Below are 25,055 nucleotides of genomic sequence, written 5' to 3' on the forward strand. Positions count from 1 at the left end.
ATGAGAAACACGTGGGTAAATGTAGCCATCAACACTGTCTTAACACATTCCAAGCTTTTTGGCCTGGATGCTAACACGACCTCCTGTGTACCCACGTAGAATCAGCCAAGAGAAGTTCATGGCCAACCACATTCAACCATTCATCACTGTCTCCCCACCTTGGACCTGGTCTACTTTTCGCATAACTTCTTTTGAGGAATGACACACCCTACCCAGGTGTCATCTTGGAGACCATTTTTGTCCTTTCCCCCAGTGCTCATCCTGTGAGTCAACAGGGCCCATCAGCAGTGCATCTTCGATGTCCCCACCTCCGTTTCTCCATCACCTCTGCCTCTTGTCCTTACATCAGTCCCATCATTTCTCCCCAGCTTCCTAACCTACCTACCCTCTACTCCAGCTTCCATGTGCTGTTTATACCACAGAACTGACTATGTTACTGCCTCACAAAGAAGCTGTCAATGGCTCTTCACTTCCTTAAACATAAACTGAACTTCCAGAGCCTTCATGATGTGGCCCCTGTTCCTCTCTTCTGCTTTGCTTCTCACAGGTCCTCTACTCCTACCCCACAAGGCAGCCACACTCAGCACTCTAGTTCCAGGAAGTGTAGCGCCTCAGTGTTTCAGGCTTGCCTTCACTCATGTTGTCCTTTCTGCCTGCCACATCATTTCCCTCTGGCCAACTCTGGCTCAGTTATCTAAGAAGGAGGTTCTCTACTCTGCATTCAGGGAGGGTTAGGGGCCCTCAGAGGGTCTCTCTTTCAAAGCGTATGGTTCTGTGGTTATTGGTTCTCTGTAAGGCTGAGGCAGTGACCCACTGCTGTTCCAAGAAAGGAGTGTGAAAGGTGCTAATACACATCCTGGGCTGGGTACAATACCTGGGTAATGACTGTACAGGTTGCTTACGAGGGTGGTGTTGGCCCATGTGAAGAACTGTTGGAAGCTCAGCACGGTTGAAAAGCCTTTGGTGAAGCTGTGCTCGAGGTGTCTGTTGAAGTGATAGGCGCTGGGGTCCCTCTGCCCATAGGCAACCAGCAGCAGCATCCACAGAAAGCCCAGGTACGCTGGGAAGGGAGGTACAGCCCCTCATCAGGCAGAAGCCCCAACTCCTACCAAGTGCAGGGCAAGATGTGGAAAGGCACATGGCTCAGAACAGTTGAGGTCTGTAGACCTGCCACTTGCCCCTCTGGTGACAAAGGAGCCAGTCCTTATAAGGACAGCAGAAAGGAGCAAAGTCCACAGGCCATGAGCCTCTGTCTGGGTTCAAATTCCAGCTCTGACATTTCCTACCCATGTGCCCTTCGCAAGTGGCTTAACCCTTCTGTGCCTCCTTTTCCTTGTCTGTAAAGCAGAGATGAAAATTCTGTCACACAGTTGTGATAGAGTCAACAAGTTAATGTTCATAAAGCACTTACAATAGTGCCTGCATGGACTTTGTGCTGTCTGAATGTTTCTTAAAGAGAATTTTTTAAAAATGGGGCTCCGGGGACTCCCCTGGTGGTCCAGGGCTTCCACTTCAGGAGGCATGGGTTCAATCCCTGGTTGGGGAGCTAAGACTCCACATGCTGTGTGGCACGGCCAAAAAAAGGCGGGTGCTCTGCCAAGTTGCAATGCTGAGGATAGAGTGATAAAGATGACAGATGTGTTCCCTGCCCTCATGCAGCTCACCAGTAGACAGATGAGTGTGACCTAAGGGCCATTAGGTACAAAGATTTAGTTTAGAAAGCCCGAAGTTAGAATCTCATGGGGGATGCATAACCTTACTGAACTAGAATCTCTGGGTCCAGGGCTTGGGAGTATGCATTCTGGCACCCCTCCCCTCACCTCAAGATGACTTATTGGGGTTCTGCCCACACCCCTCCTGTTCTTCATTCTGTGTATGCAATTCCTACTCAAGCTCCCCAACTCTGTGCTTTAGCCATATGTGCTTGGCCAGTGGAAGCACAGACACAAGTATGGCCTCCTTGTCATGGCAACTATGGGAGAGTGTGTTTCATGAAACAAAGGAATGAACCAAGAAGGACGAAAATATGAGATACAGGCCGCAGCTTCAACACAGTAGAATAATAAAGAGAATTCTCAGGCCCCAGTGAAGAGGGATCTCAGAATGACAGTAGCCAGTCCTTACAAGAGCTTGTCAGAGGACTCCCGGAGAGATTCCCCCAGAAGATGAAGAGACAAAATGTCTCATGTGAATGCACATCTCAAGAGACATCTAGAACACTAATCGGGGGTTGACCAATGCCTGGAAAACCAAATGAATGAACAGAACAAAAAGAGTAGAAAAAGAAAAGAGATTGTACCACATCCTTTCAAGTCTGTGTTAAGAACCAGCAAGTGGGAAGGTCACTCATGGGTAATCTTGGCTGCCTACCCAAGATTTCTCTGATTAAGGCAAATGCTTTCTGCTCCTTGAGGTGCATGGTTTTCATCTTCTCAATGTCAGAGGCCAGAGGCGGCTGGTAGGTATCCCTTCTGCTGTTTCTTCGTGCTCGGAACAAGGCAGAGGGGTCTGTGAAAGTGAAGGGCATAAAAGCAGTCCCCGAAATGGGCAGTGGAACCAGGTCATACATTTGCAACCAAGAGACTCCCCTCACCAGGTACCACGGGACCCATCATTCCCCCTCCATTCCTCTGCCTGGGCTATCCTGTGCCCAGGGTCCCGTCCCTTTTCCTCCAGGAACAGATGCCTCCCATTACTGTGGTCTCACTGATCACTGAATGCAGTCTTCCTGTGTTCCTGAACTCTAAGGTGGATCTCAGTGCTTCCCAAACTTGGAAAGATGAGGGTATCTAATATCTCGAAGTCCTGTTATGTCTAATTCCAAGTATCTTCTTTCTCAGACCACTTTATGAGCTATAATTTTCACGAACGCACCCTATAGAAACCTACAATCCAGTGATTTTAGTAAATTTATAGAGTTGTGCCACCATCACCACAACTCAGTTTTAGAGTGTTTCTGTCACCCCTAGAGGTTCCCTCATATCCCTGAAGTGAGTGTCTACTCCCACTCTATCTCCACCCTCAGCCTCATTAATTTGCTTTCTGTATCCATAGATTTTCTTTCTGGACTTTTCATATAAATAGAGTCATATGTACATAGTTTTTTGTATCTGGCATCTTTTACTTAGTGTAATATTTGATGCTCATCCTTGTTGTGTATATTAGTAGTTTCTTTTTATGTTTGAGTAGTATTCTGTTGAATGGACATACTACCTTTTGTTTAATTCACCTATTGATGGATATTTGGATTACTTCTGGTATGGGCTATTAAGAATAGTGTGTCTATGAATGTTTTGTATGGATATATATTTTCATTTCTCTTGGAGTGGCTAAGTATCTTTTGGCAATTGCGAATGAAACTGCTATGAAAGTTTGTATACAGATTCCTGTATGAAAATAAATCTTTATTTCTCTGGGATAAATGCCCAAGAGTGCAATTTCCAAGTCAAATGGTAAACCCATTTTTAGTTTTGAAAGGAACTACCAAACTGTTTTCCAGAGTGTCTGTACCATTTTACATTCCCACTGGGACTGTATCAGTCCTCCAGCTTCTCTGCATCCTTGTCTGCATTTGGTATTAACACTGTTTATAGGCAGTCTGATATGGCTATATTGACCCAACTGACTTTTTAGATCCACGCCCCTCTGTCCATCCCCACTGCTAACGCATGCCACCCCCAGTCTAGGACCATTTCACTAGTCTTCCTACTGGCCTCCCCACTTCTACCTTTGACCCACTATCTCTGGTCTCCAAGAGCAGTCATAGTAATCTTCCTAAAATCACAAATCTCCTATTTAAGACACTCCAAAGCCCCAGCATGGCCCCAGGGCACTGCATGGCCTGGTCCTCACCCACCTCTCTGCCTTCATCTTGAACCCCTCCTTCCACATGCACACAGCTCCCCATGCCCTAGCCACCCCGTCAGCAACTGCTGTAAAGCGACAAGCTATGGTTCCACCTCCGGGTCTTTGCACATACTCAGTGTTCAGTCCTTCCCTGTCCCATCCTTTGGGAGCCAGCTTAGGTACCCCTTCAGCAGAGAGGCCTGCACCGTCTTATTCTACCCTCCTCATTCTTTCTTAAAGTTATCTTGTACATTTATTTGTTAGTGTGTCTCCCAAATGGGCTGTTTATTCCAAGTGTGCTAAGTCACTTCAGTCGTGTCCAACTCTTTGTGACCCCATAGACTGTAGCCTACCAGGCTACTCTGTCCATGGGATTCTCTAGGAAAGAATACTGTAGTGGGTTGCCATGCTCTTCTCCAGGGGATCTTCCTGACCCAGGGATCAAACCTGCATCTCTTACATCTCCTGCCCTGGCAGGTGGGTTCTTTACCTCTAACACCACAAATGTCTTTTATTCTAAGAGCAGTAACCTGTTCCAACCAGTCAGTGCTGTGTTGCTAGGGCTGAGTGGAGAGCAAGGATTGATTTCAAACAGGCAAGAGGGAACTTTTGGGGGTAACACAGCTGTTCTGAATTGTGGTGATAGTTGCACAACTCTATAAATTTACTAAAATCAATGAATTATACACTTACAATGATTGGATTTTATGTAAATCATGTTCCCAAGGCAGTGTATTGCCTGGAACACAGCAAGTACTCCCTGGATAAATGCCAAAGGAATGACCGATGAATATTTAATTGATTGGGAGGCTGACGTCTCTTTGGAGAAAATTAATTTTTGACTTGGAAGATGGTTTTAATGGACTTTTTGGGTCTGCACAGCCAAAACCCTATTGGAGGACGGAAGGATCCAGGCCCATGAGGAAGTCACCATACTGCCTAGGGATGTAGGGGTATGGGCTTTTGTTTGCTCTTGTTTTTCCTTGAGAGTCAGAATCTCTGCATAGACTGTTAGAGTGTTGATTCTATTCTGTTTGCCTGTTTGTTTTTTGTAATTCTCTTATTGTAGGCACCCTCAGGAGTTTTGGCTGGAAAGTGAGAGATCAGGTTGGGCGGAAGAGGTCCTCTGACCAGAGGCAGCATGGCTGTGTTCCACTAAAATGCCTTACAAAAGCAGGTGCTGGGCTGGATTTGGGCCCCTGGCTGCTGTTTGCAGACCCTTGTCTGAGAATCCTAATTACAACTCTCTTATCCCCCATTCTCACCCCTCACCCCCACAACTTGTATTTTAGTTCCCTAATGACCTGAATCCTGGAGAGGAAAGCTTGCTTGTTATTACACAGAGGGTGATGGCCCCTGCCGAACACGGACCCCACGGTGCCTCTTCATGCTTGGGTGTCAGAAAGGCTTGGATAGGGGAGGAATGAGGTTGCTCAGGAGACAGAGGAGGAGGCACTTGTTCCAGGATGGTCTGGGGGTGCCTCACCAGTAGGCCTGAAGTCTGATGGGGAGCAAAGGTCTGAGCCCAGGATCACCCAGTGGCTGGGCTCTATGGGGCTTTCTCAGCCTCGTCAGCCCCCTGCCTACACCCAGGCACCATTACCTGGGCTGGAGAGACATCCCGGGAGGGGGACCACAGGCTCCTCCTCATCCTCCACTCGCTTCAACACCAGAGCAAAGAAAGCTGCAAACCCCAGCACCTAGAAAACACCCACCGTGAACCCCAAGCCTGTGTTGGAAACTCTGTCAATTCCTGGTCTGAGTTGGGTAGAATGGGAGATACATTGGTGTCCTGGGACAAGAGCCATGCTCTGGGGCAGCCAGGTGGGAACCAACCCATCCTCTGCAGAGAGGTCACCTGGTCATGAAGTGTGTGTGCGCCTGGTCACCAACCAGGCCAAGACAGGCAAATCCTTGAACTCACCCTGCTTCTGGCATTCCCTGAGCCCTCCCACCCGCTGCTCTCCTTTTGCTCAGCCTTTCTGTTACCTCTCAGCCTAGTGACTTACACCTCCCTAGCATATACACCTACCTCCTCCCTCCGTCTGGCCCTCCCTTTCTGTATGAAGTAATTCCTCCCGTTACATTGTCTCTGCACCCACAGTATAGAAGCATAAGGCTCAAGACTCTGTTCTTAATATTCTCAGACTGGATTGGGTCAGGTGCCAGGAGCTGTTTGGGGTGGGGGTGGGGTGGGTGGTGAGAAAGATTCTGCAACGCCTCATAGGTAGAAAGAGTCTCTATAAATGTTCCCTCATTTCTATAGCTTCCCCCTACCCCATGCCAGTATTCCTACCACCTGGCTTCTTCCAGGCCAGGTTCAGTGACTGACTGCTCACTTGCATAATTTTACATTTTCAGGAACAGGAGTGTATTTCCAGTTCATGGACACATTTAATGACTTGGTGTTTTTATTTTCTGAAGATAAAGTTCTTGTAAGTTGCACATGCCACAATCAAAATCATCCTAGCCCTGAGGAAACACATAATTCCTATTTTACATGTGACCTGGGGCAAGATTTTTTTGTGACCTTATCCTCTTTTGTTGTTGTTCTTCAGTCTCTAAATCTTGTCTGACTCTTTGTGACCCTGTGGACTGCAGCACACGAGGCTTCCCAGGCCTTCACCATCTCCCAGAGTTTGCTCAAACTCATGTCCACTTTACCTCAGGTTTTCCCATCTGTAAAGTGGAGGCGAGGACCCTCCCGAGGGTGACAGTGATAAGATGCCAGCATCTGGCCATGAGGGAGCATGGGTTATCCTGGTAATTACCTTCCTGCCCCAGGTCTACCCAGAAGTGGCCCTACAGCTGGGTTTGTTGAATGAAGAGATAAGGGAACTGCTGAAGCCTAAGGAGGGAGCAGGTGGCAGGAGGGAAAGCATGGGCAGAGGGGAGGAGATGAGGGCAGCCCCACAGAGGTCCTGACCTTCAGTGGCTGGGTGACAAACACGCTCTCCACGAAGGAGACGGCCATGGAGATGAGCCACTTGAGGGAGCTGGTCCGCCCGTAGTGCAAGCCGTAGAGCATGGTGAAGAAGGCTGCCACCCCACTTGTGACTACCACCAGGAGCCAGCCCACCAGGACACACCACCAGGGCAGGCCTCGAGGGAGCTTGCTTGCCTGCAGGGAACTGCAAGAGAGGGTGAATATAATCAGTGTGGCACCATTTGGGCTCAAGTTCAACTCCTACTCCACCTCCACCAGCTTCGTGACTTGGTCAAGTTCCTTGACCTGTCAGACCCTCAGTTTTCTCTTTGTCCTGTTCTGTATTCTGTCTGATATACATACACATACGGTATTGAGATCACTTTTATTCAATGCTTACTGGACACAGGAGGGCTGAGAGGAGCTACTCCATGTTCAAGGTCAGGAGGGGCAGCAGTGAGGAGATACTCCTCATCCAAAGTAAGGAGCAGCGGCTGCACTTTGCTGGAGCAGCCATGAAGAGATACCCCACATCCAAGCTAAGAGAAACCCAAGTAAGATGGTAGGTGTTGCGAGAGGGCAGACACACTGAAACCATAATCGCAGAAAACTAGTCAATCTAATCACACTAGGACCATAGCCTTGTCTAACTCAATGAAACTAAGCCATGCCGTGTGGGGCCACGCAAGACAGGTGAGTCATGGTGGAGAGGTCTGACAGAATGTGGTCCACTGGAGAAGGGAATGGCAAACCACTTCAGTATTCTTGCCTTGAGAACCCCATGAATAGTATGAAAAGGCAAAATGATAGGATACTGAAAGAGGAACTCCCCAGGTTGGTAGGTGCCAATATGCTACTGGAGATCAGTGGAGAAATAACTCCAGAAATAACTCCAGAAGGGATGGAGCCAAAGCAAAAACAATACCCAGCTGTGGATGTGACTGGTGATAGAAGCAAGATCCTATGCTGTAAAGAGCAATATTGCATAGGAACCTGGAATGTTAGGTCCATGAATGAAGGCAAATTGGAAGTGGTCAAACAGGAGATGGCAAGAGTGAACGTCGACATTCTAGGAATCAGCAAACTAAAATGGACTGGAATGGGTGAATTTAACTCAGTTGACCATTATATCTCCTCCTGTGGGAAGGAATCCCTTAGAAGAAATGGAGTAGCCATCATGGTCAACGAAAGAGTCCGAAATGCAGTACTTGGATGCAATCTCAAAAACAACAGAATCTACAAAAGGAAATATGAGTAAAGTAACAAATTTTAAATGATAATAAATTGTTCTCTTGAAAAAAAAACAAAAGAAAACAACAGAATGATCTGTTTGTTTCCAAGGCAAACCATTCAATGTCACAGTAATCCAAATCTATGCCCCAACCTGTAATGCTGAAGAAGCTGCAGTTGAATTGTTCTATGAAGACCTACAAGACCTTTTAGAACTAACACCCAAAAAAGATGTCCTTTTCATTATAGAGGACTGGAATGCAAAAGTAAGAAGTCAAGAAACACCTGGAGTAACAGGCAAATTTGGCCTTGGAATACGGAATGAAGCAGGGCAAAGGCTAATAGAGTTTTGCCAAAAGAACGCACTGGTCATAGCAAACACCTTCTTCCAACAACACAAGAGAAGACTCTACACATGGACATCACCAGATGGTCAACACCAAAATCAGATTGATTATATTCTTTGCAGCTAAAGATGGAGAAGCTCTATACAGTCAGCAAAAACAAGACCAGAAGCTGACTGTGGCTCAGATCATGAACTCCTTATTGCCAAATGCAGACTTAAATTGAAGAAAGTAGGGAAAACCACTAGACCATTCAGGTATGACCTAAATCAAATCCCTTATGATTATACAGTGGAAGTGAGAAATAGATTTAAGGGACTAGATCTGAAAAATAGAGTACCTGATGAACTTTGGACGGAGGTTCGTGACATTGTACAGGAGACAGGGATCAAGACCATCCCCATGGAAAAGAAATGCAAAAAAGCAAAATGGCTGTCTGGGGAGGCCTTACAAATAGCTGTGAAAAGAAGAGAAGCCAAAAGCAAAGGAGAAAAGGAAAGATATAAGCATCTGAATGCAGAGTTCCAAAGAATAGCAAGGAGAGATAAGAAAGCCTTCCTCAGCAATCAGTGCAAAGAAATAGAGGAAAACAACAGAATGGGAAAGACTAGACATCTCTTCAAGAAAATTAGAGATACCAAGGGAACATTTCATGCAAAGATGGGCTCAATAAAGGACAGAAATGGTATGGACCTAACAGAAGTGGAAGATATTAAAAAGAGGTGGCAAGAATACATAGAAGAACTGTACAAAAAAGATCTTCATGACCCAGATAATCAGGATGGTGTGATCACTGACCTAGAGCCAGACATCCTGGAATGTGAAGTCAAGTGGGCCTTAGAAAGCATCACTACAAACAAAGCTAGTGGAGGTGATGGAATTCCAGTTGAGCTATTTCAAATCCTGAAAGATGATGCCGTGAAAGTGCTACATTGAATATGCCAGCAAATTTGGAAAACTCGGCAGTGGCCACAGGACTAGGTCAGTTTTCATTCCAATCCCAAAGAAAGACAATGCCAAAGAATGCTCAAACTACTGCACAATTGCACTCATCTCATATGCTAGTAAAGTAATGCTCAAAATTCTCCAAGCCAGGCTTCAGCAGTATGTGAACCGTGAACTTCCTGATGTTCAAGCTGGTTTTAGAAAAGGCAGAGGAACCAGAGATCAAATTGCCAACATCCACTTGATCATCAAAAAAGCAAGAGAGTTCTAGAAAAACATCTGTTTCTGCTTTATTGACTATGTCAAAGCCTTTGACTGTGTGGATCACAATAAACTGTGGAAAATTCTGAAAGAGATGGGAATACCAGACCACCTGACCTGCCTCTTGAGAAACCTATATGCAGGTCAGGAAGCAACAGTTAGAACTGGACATGGATCAACAGACTGGTTCCAAATAGGAAAAGGAGTACGTCAAGGCTGTATATTGTCACCCTGCTTATTTAACTTATATGCAGAGTACATCATGAGGAACTCTGGACTGGAAGAAGCACAAGCTGGAATCAAGATTGCCAGGACAAATATCAATAACCTCAGATATGCAGATGACACCACTCTTATGGCTGAAAGTGAAGAGGAACTAAAAAGCCTCTTGATGAAAGTGAAAAAGGAGAGTGAAAAAGTTGGCTTAAAACTCAACATTCAGAAAATGAAGATCATGGCATCTGGTCCCATCCCTTCATAGGAAATAGATGGGGAAACAGTGGAAACAGTATCAGACTTTATTTTGGGGGGCTCCAAAATCACTGCAGATGGTGATTGCAGCCATGAAATTAAAAGATGCTTACGCCTTGGAAGGAAAGTTATGACCAACCTAGATAGCATATTCAAAAGCAGAGACATTACTTTACCAATAAAGGTCCATCTAGTCAAGGCTATGGTTTTTCCAGTGGTCATGTATGGATGTGAGAGTTGGACTGTGAAGAAAGCTGAGCGCCGAAGAATTGATGCTTTTGAACTGTGGTGTTGGAGAAGACTCTTGAGAATCCCTTGGACTGTAAGGAGATCCAACCAGTCCATTCTGAAGGAGATCAGCCCTGGGATTTCTTTGGAAGGAATGATGCTAAAGCTGAAACTCCAGTACTTTGGCCACCTCATGTGAAGAGTTGACTCATAGGAAAAGACTCTGATGCTGGGAGGGATTGGGGGCAGCAGGAGAAGGGGATGACAGAGGATGAGATGGCTGGATGGCATCACTGACTCGATGGATGTGAGTCTGAGTGAACTCCGGGAGTTGGTGATGGACAGAGAGGCCTGGCGTGCTGCAATTCATGGGACTGCAAAGAGTCAGACACGACTGAGCGACTGAACTGAACTGAGGAGCGAGTCCCCATACAGACTGCGTTATACAGATGGCAAGCCTAGAAGGCTAGTACTATATAATTGTTTTTATTATGAAAATTCCCCATTATACAAAAATCAGTGAGTAGACTGAACCCCCATCAACTACTTTCAACAACCATCACCTTGTCAAACTTATTTCATCTATTTCCACATGCTTTTTTCCCCTTGGCATATTTAAAAATAAATTCCATACATAATATAAAATTATCACCAATTATTTTAGAATACATCTCAAAAATGGTCATTTTCTCAGTTATTGTGCTATTCTTGGGAAAGAAAAATAAAATTTCCTTCTACCCTTTCTAGATTCTTCTGGCTGGTTTAAATTAAGTTGGCATGAGACAGATTAACAGGAGAAAAAGCAAATTTAATTACATATGTATGGGCCTTCAGAAGAATTTAAGGCCCAAGGACAAGTTAGGCAATTGAAGGTTCTGTGGCATGTGAGAAGTAGGTTGAAATTTGGGACCTTGAAAAGGGGATGAAGGCAGTTCACCTGGAGATGAAAGCAAATGTTTAGTAAACAAATGCTTACTATGCCAGGTCAAGGGGACTCTGGCGAGGACTCTGTCTCCAGGCCCTTCCACACCTAGCCCATATTCTTTGTAGATGTCCTGGGTGGTACTGCTCTTTATGGGCCAGGCCCTTTTAAATTCTTTTTAGGTTTGGACCAAGAGATAAGTGTTATCATTCCCTATTATAGATGGGGAAAATGTGGCTCAGAGAGGTTGAGGGGCTTGTCCAAGAGTGCAGCCTTGAAGCACCCATGTGGAAATGGTTATAAACTGTAAAATGCTGTACAAAGGGCTCCAACGGTGATCTGATAAAATCACACTATCGAATGCCCTCTTCCCTGAAATTTTGCACGTCCTGAGTCGCTGCTTCCTGGAAAGATCTGGATGAATAACCTTCTGATGTTGCCCAGGATGCTGTCCTGGCAGGCCCCTAGGCTGGGAGCACCCAGGGGAGTAGATTACCTGGAGTGTGCTGGGGGCAGGGTTCCAGCCTGTGCCACCAGATAGCCCTTCAGGGTCTGTAGCTGCCCTAGTGCCCTGGTGTGGTTCTGACCCTGGGAGGAGCCCCGGGGCTCCAGCAGCAGCAGCTCTTGCTCCAGGTGCTCCAGCTGACGATAGAGACACTGCCGGAAGGCACTGTTCTTCCAGGCATCACTTGGGCCCACCTTGGGCCTGGAGCGTTGCATGTTTTCTGGAGGACAAGGGAGAGAAAGAGCATCAGCTGGTGCTGAATGACAGAGTAGACTGCCTGCAATAGAAAAAGAGGTGTTGGTGATGATTTTCTTATATCGAGCACTTACCATATGCCAAGACATGGGAAACCTGAGATTCAGAAAGATGGAGTACTCAGCCCGCATGGTCAGTTAGGATTTGAATGTACTTCTTCTTGCCCGAAAATCCCATGGACAGAAGACCCTGCCAGGCTACAGTCCATGGGTCCACAAAGAATCAGACATGACTGAGCAACTGAGCATACACACACTTCTAGTCTTTTATCAAGGGCATTTTCAAAATTTCCTTACACATAGAAGAGATGAGAATAATATACGTATTGCCCTCCCACAGCATATACCCATATTTTGGCAGTCTTTTCTCTGCCCTGCAATTTTTTTTTTTTTTTTTCTGGAGTATATAAAAAGCAAATCCTAGACACAGAGTTCTCTCATCTGTAAATATTTTAATACATACAAGATTTTAATTTGAAGCCAAGTTTGCCTGTTGCCAAAGATGGTATAAGTCTTGATCTTTTGTTTTTAGTTTTTTTATTATGAAAAATTCTAAATTAGAAAAGAGAATGAGATGAACCTGTACCCATTGCTCAAAATGATCTCCTCATGGCCAGTCGTATCTCATCTAAATTCCAAGCCCCATGTCCTGACACTAAATATTCTCCTGTATCAGGAAAAGGCTCCTTTTAAAAACAAAACCAGTGTCATTATCAATTTTTAAAACAATTAATAATAATTCCTTAACAGCATGAAACAGCCAGTGAAAAAGTTTCCCCTGATTACTTCTGAATGTTCTTCTGCAGTTCTTTTCTTCAAATTTCAGTTTCCTAAAAAATTTTTTAAAAAGCAAAGGTGTTTTATGTTTTAAATTACAGAGGTAAAACATATTCATGCAAGAAAAACACACTTTTGACCCTTTCCACTGTTTCCCCATACCTTCTAAGGGAAGCTTGGCCTCTCCAGGTAGATTATGGCCTGGGTCCCTGGACCCTGAGATGGGAGACCGGCACCCATGGGGCTTTCTCCTGGGCAAGAAGGGCTCAGGTCTGGACCAGAGTTCATTTTCATAAAGGGTGCATGAAACTACATATAGAAGATGGCACAATGGAGCACCCTGGCTCCAGGACCCTTCTCCAGTCACGAGTGAGAAGTGACTGAGAAAATAAGTGATGTGGAGAAAGTAGAGGCTCCTTTACCAGCTGTGGGTAAAGGAATGGCGACACAGACCCTGCCTCCCTTGACTCAACTCAGGCCTTCTACCTCCCCCTCCTTCCTGGGCCTCCCTCACTGACGCCACAGCTAGTTTCCAGCATCAACAGCCTTGGTGTTGCAAGCATTCTAGCAGTGTTTCCGGAAGATCCCGTCACTCCCAATGATAATCACTTACTGAATTCCTGTTCTGTGTCAGTCTTGGGTCTAAGCAGTTCAAGTGTCCAATAATCTCACTGATTCCTCAGAACCAGCCAAGGAGAGGGCTGGATCAATGCTTCCATTTTACAGGGAGGAAATGGTTTTCTCAGGGAGGTTGACCAACTGTCCAAAGCTGCACAGCTGCTCTTGCATGTGGGCGAGCCCCAGGTCTGACCAACTCCAGAGTCCTTGTTCTAAGGCCCATGCTGTGAATGCCTATGCCCCCAAACCCCAAAGACCCCCAAACAGGACCAAGTGTCCAGTGCAGGCATCAGCAGAGCTCCTGCTGTGATGACCTTCATGGGCAGCCCAAGCCCAGCTCTCTGGGGCTAATCCTCCAGCATGGCTGGAACACAGGGGTCAAAATGGGGCTGACCATGGGGTCAGCATGGGCCTGGCCAGGTGGGCTTCGAGTGCTCCATTAAGGAACTCGGACCTTGTCTTGCGGGCAGTGGCTCTCAACATTCAGTCCACATAACAGTCACCAAAGTGATTGGTTAAAAATGCAGATTCCTGGCCTCACTTCAGAAAATTTAATTCACTTTATCAGAAGTGGGCCAAAGAGTTATGAATTCGAACTCCCCAATCTGTAGCGCCCATTTTTGTATTCTAAACAAGGTTAAGACAGTGATCAGTCTTGTGTTAAAAATGGCAGCATACTTAAGCCACACCACCCAATATGGCAGCCACTTGCCATGTGTGATTATTTAAATTAAAATAAAACTAATTTAGTTCCCTAGTCACACTGGCCGTGTTTCAAGTGTGCCAATAGCTACTTGTGGCCAATGGCTGCCATATTGGTCAATAGAGACATAGACCATTTCTGTCACTGTGAGAAGTTCTACTGGACAACTGGTCTAAGCACTGGAGACAGCGATCTAGGTGGAAAGGGGCAAGAGGAGAGTCAGACTAGTTCAGACCAGAATAATGTGCAGTACACATGTACAGCTCTCCATGTAATTCATGATTTGGCAACAAGCAATGTGAAAGCCATGCCCGTGGGGCAACCCAAGATGGGCGGGTCATGGTGGAGAGATCTGACAGAATGTGGTCCACTGGGGAAGGGAATGGCAAACCAGTATTCTTGCCTTGAGAACTCCATGAACAGTATGAAAAGGCAAAATGATAGGATACTGAAAGAGGAACTTCCCAGGTCAGGAGGTGCCCAATATGCTACTGGAGATCAGTGGAGAAATAACTCCAGAAAGAATGAAGGGATGGAGCCAAAGCAAAAACAATACCCAGCTGTGGATGCGACTGGTAATAGAAGCAAGGTCCGATGCTGTAAAGAGCAATATTGCATAGGAACCTGGAATGTCAGGTCCATGAATCAAGGCAAATTGGAAGTGGTCAAACAAGAGATGGCAAGAGTGAATGTCGACAGTCTAGGAATCAGCAAACTAAAATGGACTGGAATGGGTGAATTTAACTCAGATGACCATTATGTCTACTACTGCGGGCAGGAATCCCTCAGAAGAAATGGAGTGGCCATCATGGTCAACAAAAGATTCCGAAATGCAGTACTTGGATGCAATCTCAAAAACGACAGAATGATCTCTGTTTGTTTCCAAGGCAAACCATTCAATATCACAGTAATCCAAGTCTATGCCCCAACCAGTAACGCTGAAGAAGCTGAAGGTGAACGATTTTGTGAAGACCTACAAGACCTTTTAGAACTAACGCCCCCAAAAGATGTCCTTTTCATTATAGGGGACTGGAATGCAAAAGTAGGAAGTCAAAAAACACCTGGAGTAACAGGCAAATTTGGCCTTGGAATACGGAATGAAGCAGGGCAAAGGCTAATAGAGTTTTGCCAAGAAAATGCACTGGTCATAGCAAACACCCTCTTCCAACAACACAAGAGAAGACTCTACACATGGACATCACCAGATGGTCAACACCAAAATCAGATTGATTATATTCTTTGCAGCCAAAGATGGAGAAGCTCTATACAGTCAGCAAAAACAAGACCAGAAGCTGACTGTGGCTCAGATCATGAACTCCTTATTGCCAAATGCAGACTTAAATTGAAGAAAGTAGGGAAAACCACTAGACCATTCAGGTATGACCTAAATCAAATCCCTTATGATTATACAGTGGAAGTGAGAAATAGATTTAAGGGCCTAGATCTGATAGATAGAGTGCCTGATGAACTATGGATGGAGGTTCGTGACATTGTACAGGAGACAGGGATCAAGACCATCCCCATGGAAAAGAAATGCAAAAAAGCAAAATGGCTGTCTGGGGAGGCCTTACAAATAGCTGTGAAAAGAAGAGAAGCCAAAAGCAAAGGAGAAAAGGAAAGATATAAGCCTCTCAATGCAGAGTTCCAAAGAATAGCAAGAAGAGATAAGAAAGCATTCTGCAGCGATCAATGCAAAGAAATAGAGGAAAACAACAGAATGGGAAAGACTAGAGATCTCTTCAAGAAAATTAGAGATACCAAGGGAACATTTCATGCAAAGATGGGCTCGATGAAGGACAGAAATGGTATGGACCTAACAGAAGCAGAAGATATTAAGAGATGGCAAGAATACACAGAAGAACTGTACAAAAAAGATCTTCACGACCCAGATAATCACGATGGTGTGATCACTGACCTAGAGCCAGACATCCTGGAATGTGAAGTCAAGTGGGCCTTAGAAAGCATCACTACAAACAAAGCTAGTGGAGGTGATGGAATTCCAGTTGAGCTATTTCAAATCCTGAAAGATGATGCTGTGAAAGTGCTGCACTGAACATGCCAGCAAATTTGGAAAACTCGGCAGTGGCCACAGGACTGGAAAAGGTCAGTTTTCATTCCAATCCCAAAGAAAGGCAATACCAAAGAATGCTCAAACTACCGCACAATTGCACTCATCTCACATGCTAGTAAAGTAATGCTCAAAATTCTCCAAGCCAGGCTTCAGCAATATGTGAACCGTGAACTTCCTGATGTTCAAGCTGGTTTTAGAAAAGGCAGAGGAACCAGAGATCAAATTGCCAACATCCGCTGGATCATGGAAAAAGCAAGAGAGTTCCAGAAAAACATCTATTTCTGCTTTATTGACTATGCCAAAGCCTTTGACTGTGTGGATCACAATAAACTGTGGAAAATTCTGAAAGAGATGGGAATACCAGACCACTTGACCTGCCTCTTGAGAAATTTGTATGCAGGTCAGGAAGCAACAGTTAGAACTGGACATGGAACAACAGACTGGTTCCAAATAGGAAAAGGATTTCGTCAAGGCTGTATATTGTCACCCTGTTTAACTTATATGCAGAGTACATCATGAGAAACGCTGGGCTGGAAGAAGCACAAGCTGGAATCAAGATTGCTGGGAGAAATATCAATAACCTCAGATATGCAGATGACCCCACCCTTATGGCAGAAAGTGAAGAGGAACTAAAAAGCCTCTTGATGAAAGTGAAAGAGGAGAGTGAAAAAGTTGGCTTAAAGCTCAACACTCAGAAAATGAAGATCATGGCATCTGGTCCCATCACTTCATCGGAAATAGATGGGGAAACAGTGGAAATAGTGTCAGACTTTACTTTTTTGGGCTCCAAAATTACTGCAGATGGTGATTGCAGCCATGAAATTAAAAGACGCTTACTCCTTGGAAGGAAGGTTATGATCAACCTAGATAGCATATTGAAAAGCAGAGACATTGCTTTGCCAACAAAGGTCCGTCTAGTCAAGGCCATGGTTTTTTCTGTGGTCATGTATGGATGTGAGAGTTGGACTGTGAAGAAAGCTGAGCGCTGAAGAATTGATGCTTTTGAACTGTGGTGTTGGAGAAGACTCTTGAGAGTCCCTTGGATTGCAAGGATATCCAACCAGTCCATTCTGAAGGATATCAGCCCTGGGATTTCTTTGGAAGGAATGATGCTAAAGCTGAAACTCCAGTACTTTGGCCACCTCATGTGAAGAGTTGACTCATTGGAAAAGACTCTGATGCTGGGAGGCATTGGGGGCAGGAGGAGAAGGGGACGACAGAGGATGAGATGGCTGGATAGCATCAATGACTCGATGGATGTGAGTTTGGGTGAACTCTGGGAGTTGGTGATGGACAGGGAGGCCTGGCGTGCTGCGATTCATGGGGTCACAAAGAGTCGGACACGACTGAGCGGCTGAACTGAAGTGAACTGAATGTGAAAGCAGTGCAGGAGATACTTAAGAGTTAAAGAGCACGTGGCTCGAGACCCTGTTGTGGGCTGAGTGGTTGAGTTGCTGCTCAGAGGAAAGGACACGTCAGCCAAGAATACAAGCTGAGTAGGCATTAGCCAAGCGAAGAGAGGAGAGAGGACATTAAAGGTCAGAAGACTAACAATGTGTACAGGCCTTCATGGGAAGGCACCTTGGAATTATGTGGAGACCAGGATACCTGTAGTACAGAGAGGGAGGCTATGGTGAGTGGTTGGAGTGCAGGCTGGTGAGGGAGACCCTGGGAAGACTTCTTGATCCCCTAGTGATACAGACACAGCCCTCAGTCCTGCATCCACCTGGCTCCAACATGTCCCCTCTAAGCAGAGAAATATCAAAACTCACCTTTTACTTGTACTGATCCAAGAGTGAGTGTTAAAGGGGCCCCTGTCTGGCTGACTTCCTCCGAGAAGACCTGCCCTGCTTTGATCTGTCGACAGATGACATCTTCCATCAAGGCCAGCAGCTGGTTGATGTTCATTGAGTTCGTGGAGTCCCAGTCCAAGAGAGGGGGTGGCACCTTCAGAGCTTTGAACAGGGAGCTGACAAGTCTCCACAAATCCTGCAAGTCACCCAGTGGGAACAGGATGTGAGCTACAGGTAAGGGGACAGCAGAGTACTCAAGAGCACTCATCCTGGGGTTGGACAGTCTGGGTCTGATCCCAGGTCTGCCTACTGAGACGTGACCTTGGATCACCTTGAGCTTCTGTTTTGTCCTGCATAAAATCTCTATTCTAGGATTTCAACTGACACATTTCAGGCTATATTCCTCAAAGTGTGGCACGTAGGTGCTCAATAAATGCGTAACAAATGCATGAATACAGAGGGAATCCTTTTGGGGTACTTCCAGCCTGTGATCTGTAGTGAAAGTATAATATTTTGTACAGAATAGATACCCAAAAAAGGTATCTGTGCATGTGTGAATGTATGTTGTAGGTCTGTGCTTGCACATGTGTACATGTGTGTGAACACACGTACACACATGTGTGTACATGTGTGTGGAGATGTGCGTATGTTGTTTGCATATATGTATGCATTGTAGATGTGTGGTGTGTGTTAATGTGTACATGTGGCATGTGTGTAAGCATTCATGTGGGTATGTGTGTGCATGTGTACATGTGTGCACTGTGCAGATATACATTGTGTACCTCTATACATGTTTGTGGGTGTATCCATGGTTTGTGTGAATGTGTGTACATGTGGCATGTGTGTATGCCTGCATGTATACGTGTGATGTACACATTTTTGCACATATGTGTACGTGCGTGTGTGTGCAGTTGATGAATCTTGGTAACCGACGCTGTCAGACAACATGGACTGCAGGCCTCAAACCCCAGTCCCCACCCCAACTTCTTCCCAGGCTAGAAGTCCCCCTGTGCTGCCAGGGTTGAGACCTGCCTTGGTCACTGCTTCAGGCGTCAGAAGGCCATCCTCCATGGGCTGTGGTGAGGGTGCCAGGCTGAGGCGCCTCCCATCCCATTTCCCAGCGTTCTGCTCCTTAGCCACCCAAGGACGGGTATTCCGAAAGATCTGAACGATCAGGAGGTTGATGGGGAACATGAGGAGTGAGCTCTCCAGCCCAATCATCACTTCCTGCCAAGTGAACTCGATTTGACCTGGGGCAGATGGAGGGCAGGGGTCAAGTAGAGTCCCCTCCACCCTTCCCAGAATGTGGCTGTGCAGCAAGGGTTATCCTTGCCTGAAGAGAGGTCTGCCCCTTGAATGGCACCAAGGCTGGGGGGGGGCAGGGAGTGGCAGGTGGTGACCACTGAGCCCTTGGGATGTCCTGCCTGATGGGTGTGCCTTTGTTTACCTGGTTTCTTGGGTCATCTGGTATACTCTGTGCTAACAATGTGATTTATGGTGGGGGCCTTGGTTGCCCTGTATCACCTCAACGTCTAGAGGAGCTGGAGTCTTAGGTCAGTCATCCAGGGTCAGCCATGTCTATGTTAGCATGCCCCAATAAAAACTAGACACTAAGGCTCAAGAGAGGATCCATGGTTGGCATTACTCTGCACATGTGATCACATGTCATTGTCTGAAGGAGTGAGTACCATCCAGACTCCATTGGAAGCTCAGTGCCTAGTCTCCCATGGATCCTGCCCCACATGCCTCTTCCTTTTTCTGATTTTGATCTGTATCCTTTCTCTAATAATTATGAGTATAATGGCATGTCTGACTTCTGAGTCCTTCTAATGAGTTATTGAACTTCAGAGTAGTCTTGGGGCCTCTGGAATTGCATGGCATTTCTGGGCAGTGACAGCTCATGTCTACTGCCAGTAGCCCTGATCTCCATGCCTGGAGAGTGGGAGTTACCCAAGTCCATCTTTTGCTCAGCTGGGTCCTTGGGGACACCCCAGAACATGATGCTGGTCAGCATGGTGCAGAGGAGCAGTGAGAAGCAGCAGGACACCCTCTGGACACGTGTGAAGTTGCTCCAAGCTGAGCTGCTGAAGATGGAGTACCAAATGTGGCCATCCTGAAAGCCTGTGGAGGTCTTCATGAAAAACAGGTGGCTGTGAACAGACCAGGGGAGAGTGACAGGCATTAGGGAGACAGGAATAGGGGAGAAGCCTGGGCTCTTTGGAGCAATCCTGGACTGAGATGGAGGATTTGTTTCTAAAATTCTTCACCTGTTTTTTTTTTGTTTTTTGTTTTTTTTTCTGTTATAGAAAAAATACAGCATCATAGTAGCATCATTTAGAATTAGTGATGGGGACTCTGGACAGAGTGGTTGGAGCCCTCTTACCTACTGTGTGACCTCAGGCAAGTTACTTTATGCGTAAGGAAATTTGGATAACTGTTCTATAACTGTTATCACCACCTGAAGATAATTCTGTCTCGAAGGGTCCGTGTCCCTCCAGGGCCCTTCTATCACATCAAGAAAAACCGATTAGTCATTAATATCACACATTCAGAGCTACCCAGACCTGCAAGCTGAAACATGCTTTTGTTTGGCTGAGACTGAACTATGATGCAACTCCTCTAGAGGTGAAATGACAAAAGAGCATTTGCTTTAAAGGAAAAAGAACAGTACCTGAATTGTTTCCTGTCCTCCTCTGTGGCCACTGGAAATACCTTGTCAAGGACACAGTCTCCGACATCGATGGATAGCCATGAGTTGCAGAGGAAGTACCACTTCCGGTCCATTGCCAGGTCATGCACCAGCACCCGGCTTACATACCTGGAGGGGACCCACACTTTTGAGGATAATGTTAGGCAGATGAGATGTCTTTGGACCCCTTGAAGATAATGTTAATATATTGCAGACCTGAGCCCAAGAACGAGAACTCCTAAAAAGAGACTTTGTATTTTTCTTCATTGCCGTTAGTGCCTTGATCAAAATGCCCCAATCAGTGGGTGAATTTGGTTTCATGTGGGGAATTCAGCTAGTGTAGACCACCAGCTTGGAGGCTGCCAAGTTTTCACAGGTATGCTGCAAGAGCGTGCATTCTGAAACTGTGCAGCCTCATGTAGGGCAGCAAGCCCAGGGTCACCATCCTGATACAAGCAAGGAAAGTGGAATTGTTTGGACTGTGTGTCTAGGGAGGTGCAAGCTTGAGCACACAAACCCGGTCCACCCCTGGGCCTCCATCCAGAGAATGGGCCTGCCCTCCATCTGGGACTCAGGGCTCTGTGGTGATCATCAAATCTGATTTAGATCTTTGAGGCCCAGGGAAGAAATGAAGTCATCTTGCCTCTGCTGGGAGGTCAGATTCAGCAGCAGCTGTTTTCTCTGTTGCCTTACAGGGAAATGAGACTAATGATATCAATAGGCACTCTTTTTTTTTTTTTTAAACTATCTAATTTTATGTTTTATTTATTTAAAAATAACTTTATTTTAGTTTTGGCTGTGCTGGGTCTTTGTGCTGTGTGGGCTTTTCTCTAGTTGCAGCGAGTGGGGGCTACTCTTGGTTGCAGTAGGTGGGCTTCTCATTGCGGTGGCTTCTCTTGTTGTGGAGCATGGGTTCCAGGGCGCCTGGCCTTCCGTTGTTGTGGCTCCAGGGCTCTGGAGCTCAGGCTCAAAAGTTGTGGTGCATGGGCTTAGTTGCTCTGAGGCATGTGGGATCTTCCCAGATCAGGGATCAAACCCCTGTCTCCTACATTGACAAGAGGATTCTTTACCACTGAGCCTCCAGGGAAGCCCTGTAGGCACTCTTTATTGAGCATTTACTGCACAGTGGGGATTATGCTAAGAAGCTCTTGACGTGCATTTTCTCCTTTCATGGAGGATAGTCCCCATCAGGCATGTAAGAGCCACATCTGTTGAGGTCATACACCCTCCTGAGGTGGCTGACATCCAGTGCCCATTGGGTGAGGCACCTGGGTGTGATCAAGACCTGGGCATCTCAACCCAACTCAGCACAGCTCCAAAGCTCCCTGTGTGGTCAGCTGATCTGTCTTTGGGCTGCATCAAAGCTCTTCTGCCCATCCTGCTTGCTTCTCTCCCTGTCCAGGGGCTAATCCCAGGCATCCCTTAGGTAAACAGCCTCCATATTCAACTTCATCTCAGAGTCTGCATCCTAGGAACCAACCCTCAGCTGAGGGTCTTAATCCTGTAGATGAGTTAAGGACACTGGTCGAAATGCTGTGTTTTCTGAAAGCTGCCAGCCACCGGCGAGTGTTCAGGCTGGAGGCCACTCATCTGGGTCTCAGGCAAAATGGGGAGTGCAGTAAGCCAGGAAGGGGAGGACTCTTGGCTCTGAGCTTGCCAGTTGTGTGACCTTGGGCAAGTCAGTTAATCTTTCCCAAGTTTAGATTCACCTGTTGGGGGCCAGAGTGAGGTACTCCGCCCGTGACAAAGGTCATGAGGAAGGAGGCTCGACATACGCAAAGGCGGGATCGAGCCTCAGGAGTCCCCCTGGAACTCCTCGAGCATCTACCCCCATAACCAGAGCCTGCCTACTTTACTACTTTGTGCTCTCACCTACATCTCTGACTTTACGGGGGGCTGTCCCCCACCACCTCTTTCGGAGAAGGAGTTAACCTAGAGCTCCAGTTAATAATAATTCCTGGGCGTGATAAGAGTGTTTTAACCTACAAACTCCTCTGAAGGTTCTCTAGCCTGCCTGACAGGCTTGTCCGGCCACATGTGATTGCTCACAGCCTCCCAACCGTGAGAGGCACGAGATGCTTTAAACCTTCTAAAAACAGGTTCCTTAGAAAAGTTAGAAAACTATTAGTATAAATATAATGGGCTGATTAGAAATTGTATTGGTGAAGGGTTTTTCATTTGTTGAGCCAATGTTTGTTGCTAAGTCTCCACATCCCCTGCCCTTACACACATTAATGAATATATAGAAGAAATAAGTATTAACCTTTGATATTAATCACGTTAGACCTTAGGCTAAGTAAATTCTTTCCGTAACTAAAACCCACTATACCCTCACCCTGTAGGAATGTAACTTTATTTGGGTGGCATCTGTTTTGAGAATAATCACCCCTGGAGAAATAAGTGTCCTGGTTGACTGACCGCTGTCACAAGGAGAGGGTCGTAAATTGTCAGCAGGCCCCCCTGGCCAGAAGATGATGTAACACCCCTAAGACCTCTGTATACATTTGTATGAAGCACCTGACTTTGATAAAAGTCAGGACTGCTGACCCCGCGTGACTTTTGTATAACATCTCAGTGTATAAAAGTAGACCATGGAAAATAAAGAATTGGGATCAGTTTCTCGAAATACTGGTCTCCCCATGTCGCTCTCTCTCTCACTCTGGCTGAATCTCCATCTGGAGCGCGGAACCCACCATGCTTACTAATTATGCCTGGGCTTCTAAGATCTGACCGGGGAGGCCTCAGTGTCTCCTCTCCTTCGGGAGAACGGAAGGACGCCTGTGGCCTACGTAAGTGGTGCAAACTTCTTGTCTTGAAGTTTTATTGGTCTCCCGCGTAAACCAAGCCACTCAGCCTCTTTTCTCCACTGAATTTTCCTACTGAGCTATCCTCATCCTATTACTCTTTATATCTTTGATAAAATATTTAAATAAATAGGTCGCCGACACCGTCCCCGCTTTGAATACCCTGGATCAGCCGGGGCAGGACCCCAGCATTCACCCACTTATAAAACAAGAATAATAACAGCACTTGTCCCGGAGGGTCAGTGAGCATCCAGTGAGGAAAGCATGGGAGGAATTAGCTTAGTGCTCTGCAGTGGAGCCGTTCTCACATCTTCTCCTGGAGAATCAGCCAGTGTCTCATCTACTCTCCTCATATTGGGCAGGGTTTGTCATTAGAGTAGGCATCTATCCCCATTTTATAGATGCAGAACCTGAGAGCTAAATGAGAGACCGAGCATTGTGTATGGCCTGTGGACTGGTGGGCCTCTCTGATCCTTGGTTTCCTCATCTGTGAAATAGGGATCCATTCTGTTTTCTTAGAGAGGCTCATGAGGATCAGCAAGGCAGCATATGCACAGTGCCCAGCCTTGGACCTGTCACTTAGTAGGTCCCTGTGATTTGCCCACCCCTGACTCACCAAGATGGCTGATCCCCTGAGTTGTCATGCCACAGTCGCAGGCTCCTCAGCTCCCCCAGGGGAAACAGGGTGGAGAGCAAGAAGACATCCACTCCCCCTCGCTCAAAAACCGGGATATCGGGGTCCAACAGGTGGTGGGGCTCACTCTCTCCATCCAGGCCATATAGGGTGACAGTCACCTGAAACCCAGAGGCCAGGAGTGGCCAACTCTGCATGGTAACTGAGCCCCGTGTTTCACTGGAGGTGTCTGAAAACCAATGAAACCCAACGGAGCTTGCCCTTTCTCCTCCTCTCGTCCCACCGTGGGCCTGCCTGAGTTATTTTTCAGCTGTATGAAAATTTGAGGTGACACTATCTGTATGCACATCTTTGAGATGAGCCGTACTCATAAAATGCTTCCTGATGAACTTTTCAGACTTCCCGTCTGTTTATTTGAAAGGGCCGTAGGGCAAGAACTGGTTTTTCTCCCTAACGACTATATTTTCAGGGCTCCCAGAGTTCCCAGTATTGAGGCAGGAATGAATGACTGCCCATTACTTTGAAAATACATATTCTCGGGCCCCATCCAGATCTACCAAGAATACTGGGCACAGGAATCTGTAGTTTTCTGAAGCCCTGCAGGTGCTGCTGGTGGCCATGCCTGATTACCTGAGCCCAAAACAACTACAGCAGGTATCACTATGCCCCACTGATATCCGTCCCTCAGCCTCACCACAGTGGTGAGGCTGTCCCACTGCCAGCTGCTGTGTCTCTTGCTCTGGGGGTTTCTTGGCTGTCAGAGCAGCAGGTGAAAGCTGGCAGAGAATTAATGGCCCCTGCAAGCTGTGTTCCCCCGATGACTTGTGGGGTTGGTAGATAAACAGCCCAGTTCCCTCAGTCCTCTGCTGGGATAACTCTGAGGCCCACGTTCTTCACTGCTTTCCGGAGTTCCCCAGTGGGATTGGGCTACAGTTGCCCACAGGGGTGGTGGGCTTGATTATGAGTTCTTCGTTCCTTCCCTTCCCTGCCTGGCTTCCCACTCCACTCTGGGGTGCCCTCGAATCCCCTCTCAA

The 25,055-nt window shown here is 46.5% G+C and overlaps 1 protein-coding gene across 1 annotated transcript in view; it reads right to left on the reverse strand.

Moving 5' to 3' along the window:
* LOC147352987 (polycystin-1-like protein 2) overlaps positions 1-25,055 on the reverse strand; it is a 107,378-nt gene that overhangs the window by 12,425 nt on the left and 69,898 nt on the right. Inside the window, 10 exon segments of the mRNA XM_086349458.1 lie at positions 875-1,060; positions 2,371-2,508; positions 5,450-5,546; positions 6,773-6,977; positions 11,670-11,898; positions 17,874-18,090; positions 18,927-19,144; positions 19,845-20,044; positions 20,566-20,712; positions 24,004-24,182. Of these exon segments, the coding sequence (XP_086205584.1) occupies positions 875-1,060; positions 2,371-2,508; positions 5,450-5,546; positions 6,773-6,977; positions 11,670-11,898; positions 17,874-18,090; positions 18,927-19,144; positions 19,845-20,044; positions 20,566-20,712; positions 24,004-24,182 (1,816 nt within the window).

The sequence above is a fragment of the Bos grunniens genome, chromosome 18 (genome assembly GCF_055505025.1).
Source record: "Bos grunniens cultivar Pamir isolate PY7600 chromosome 18, Bosgru_T2T1.0, whole genome shotgun sequence".
Taxonomy (NCBI): Eukaryota; Metazoa; Chordata; class Mammalia; order Artiodactyla; family Bovidae; genus Bos; species Bos grunniens.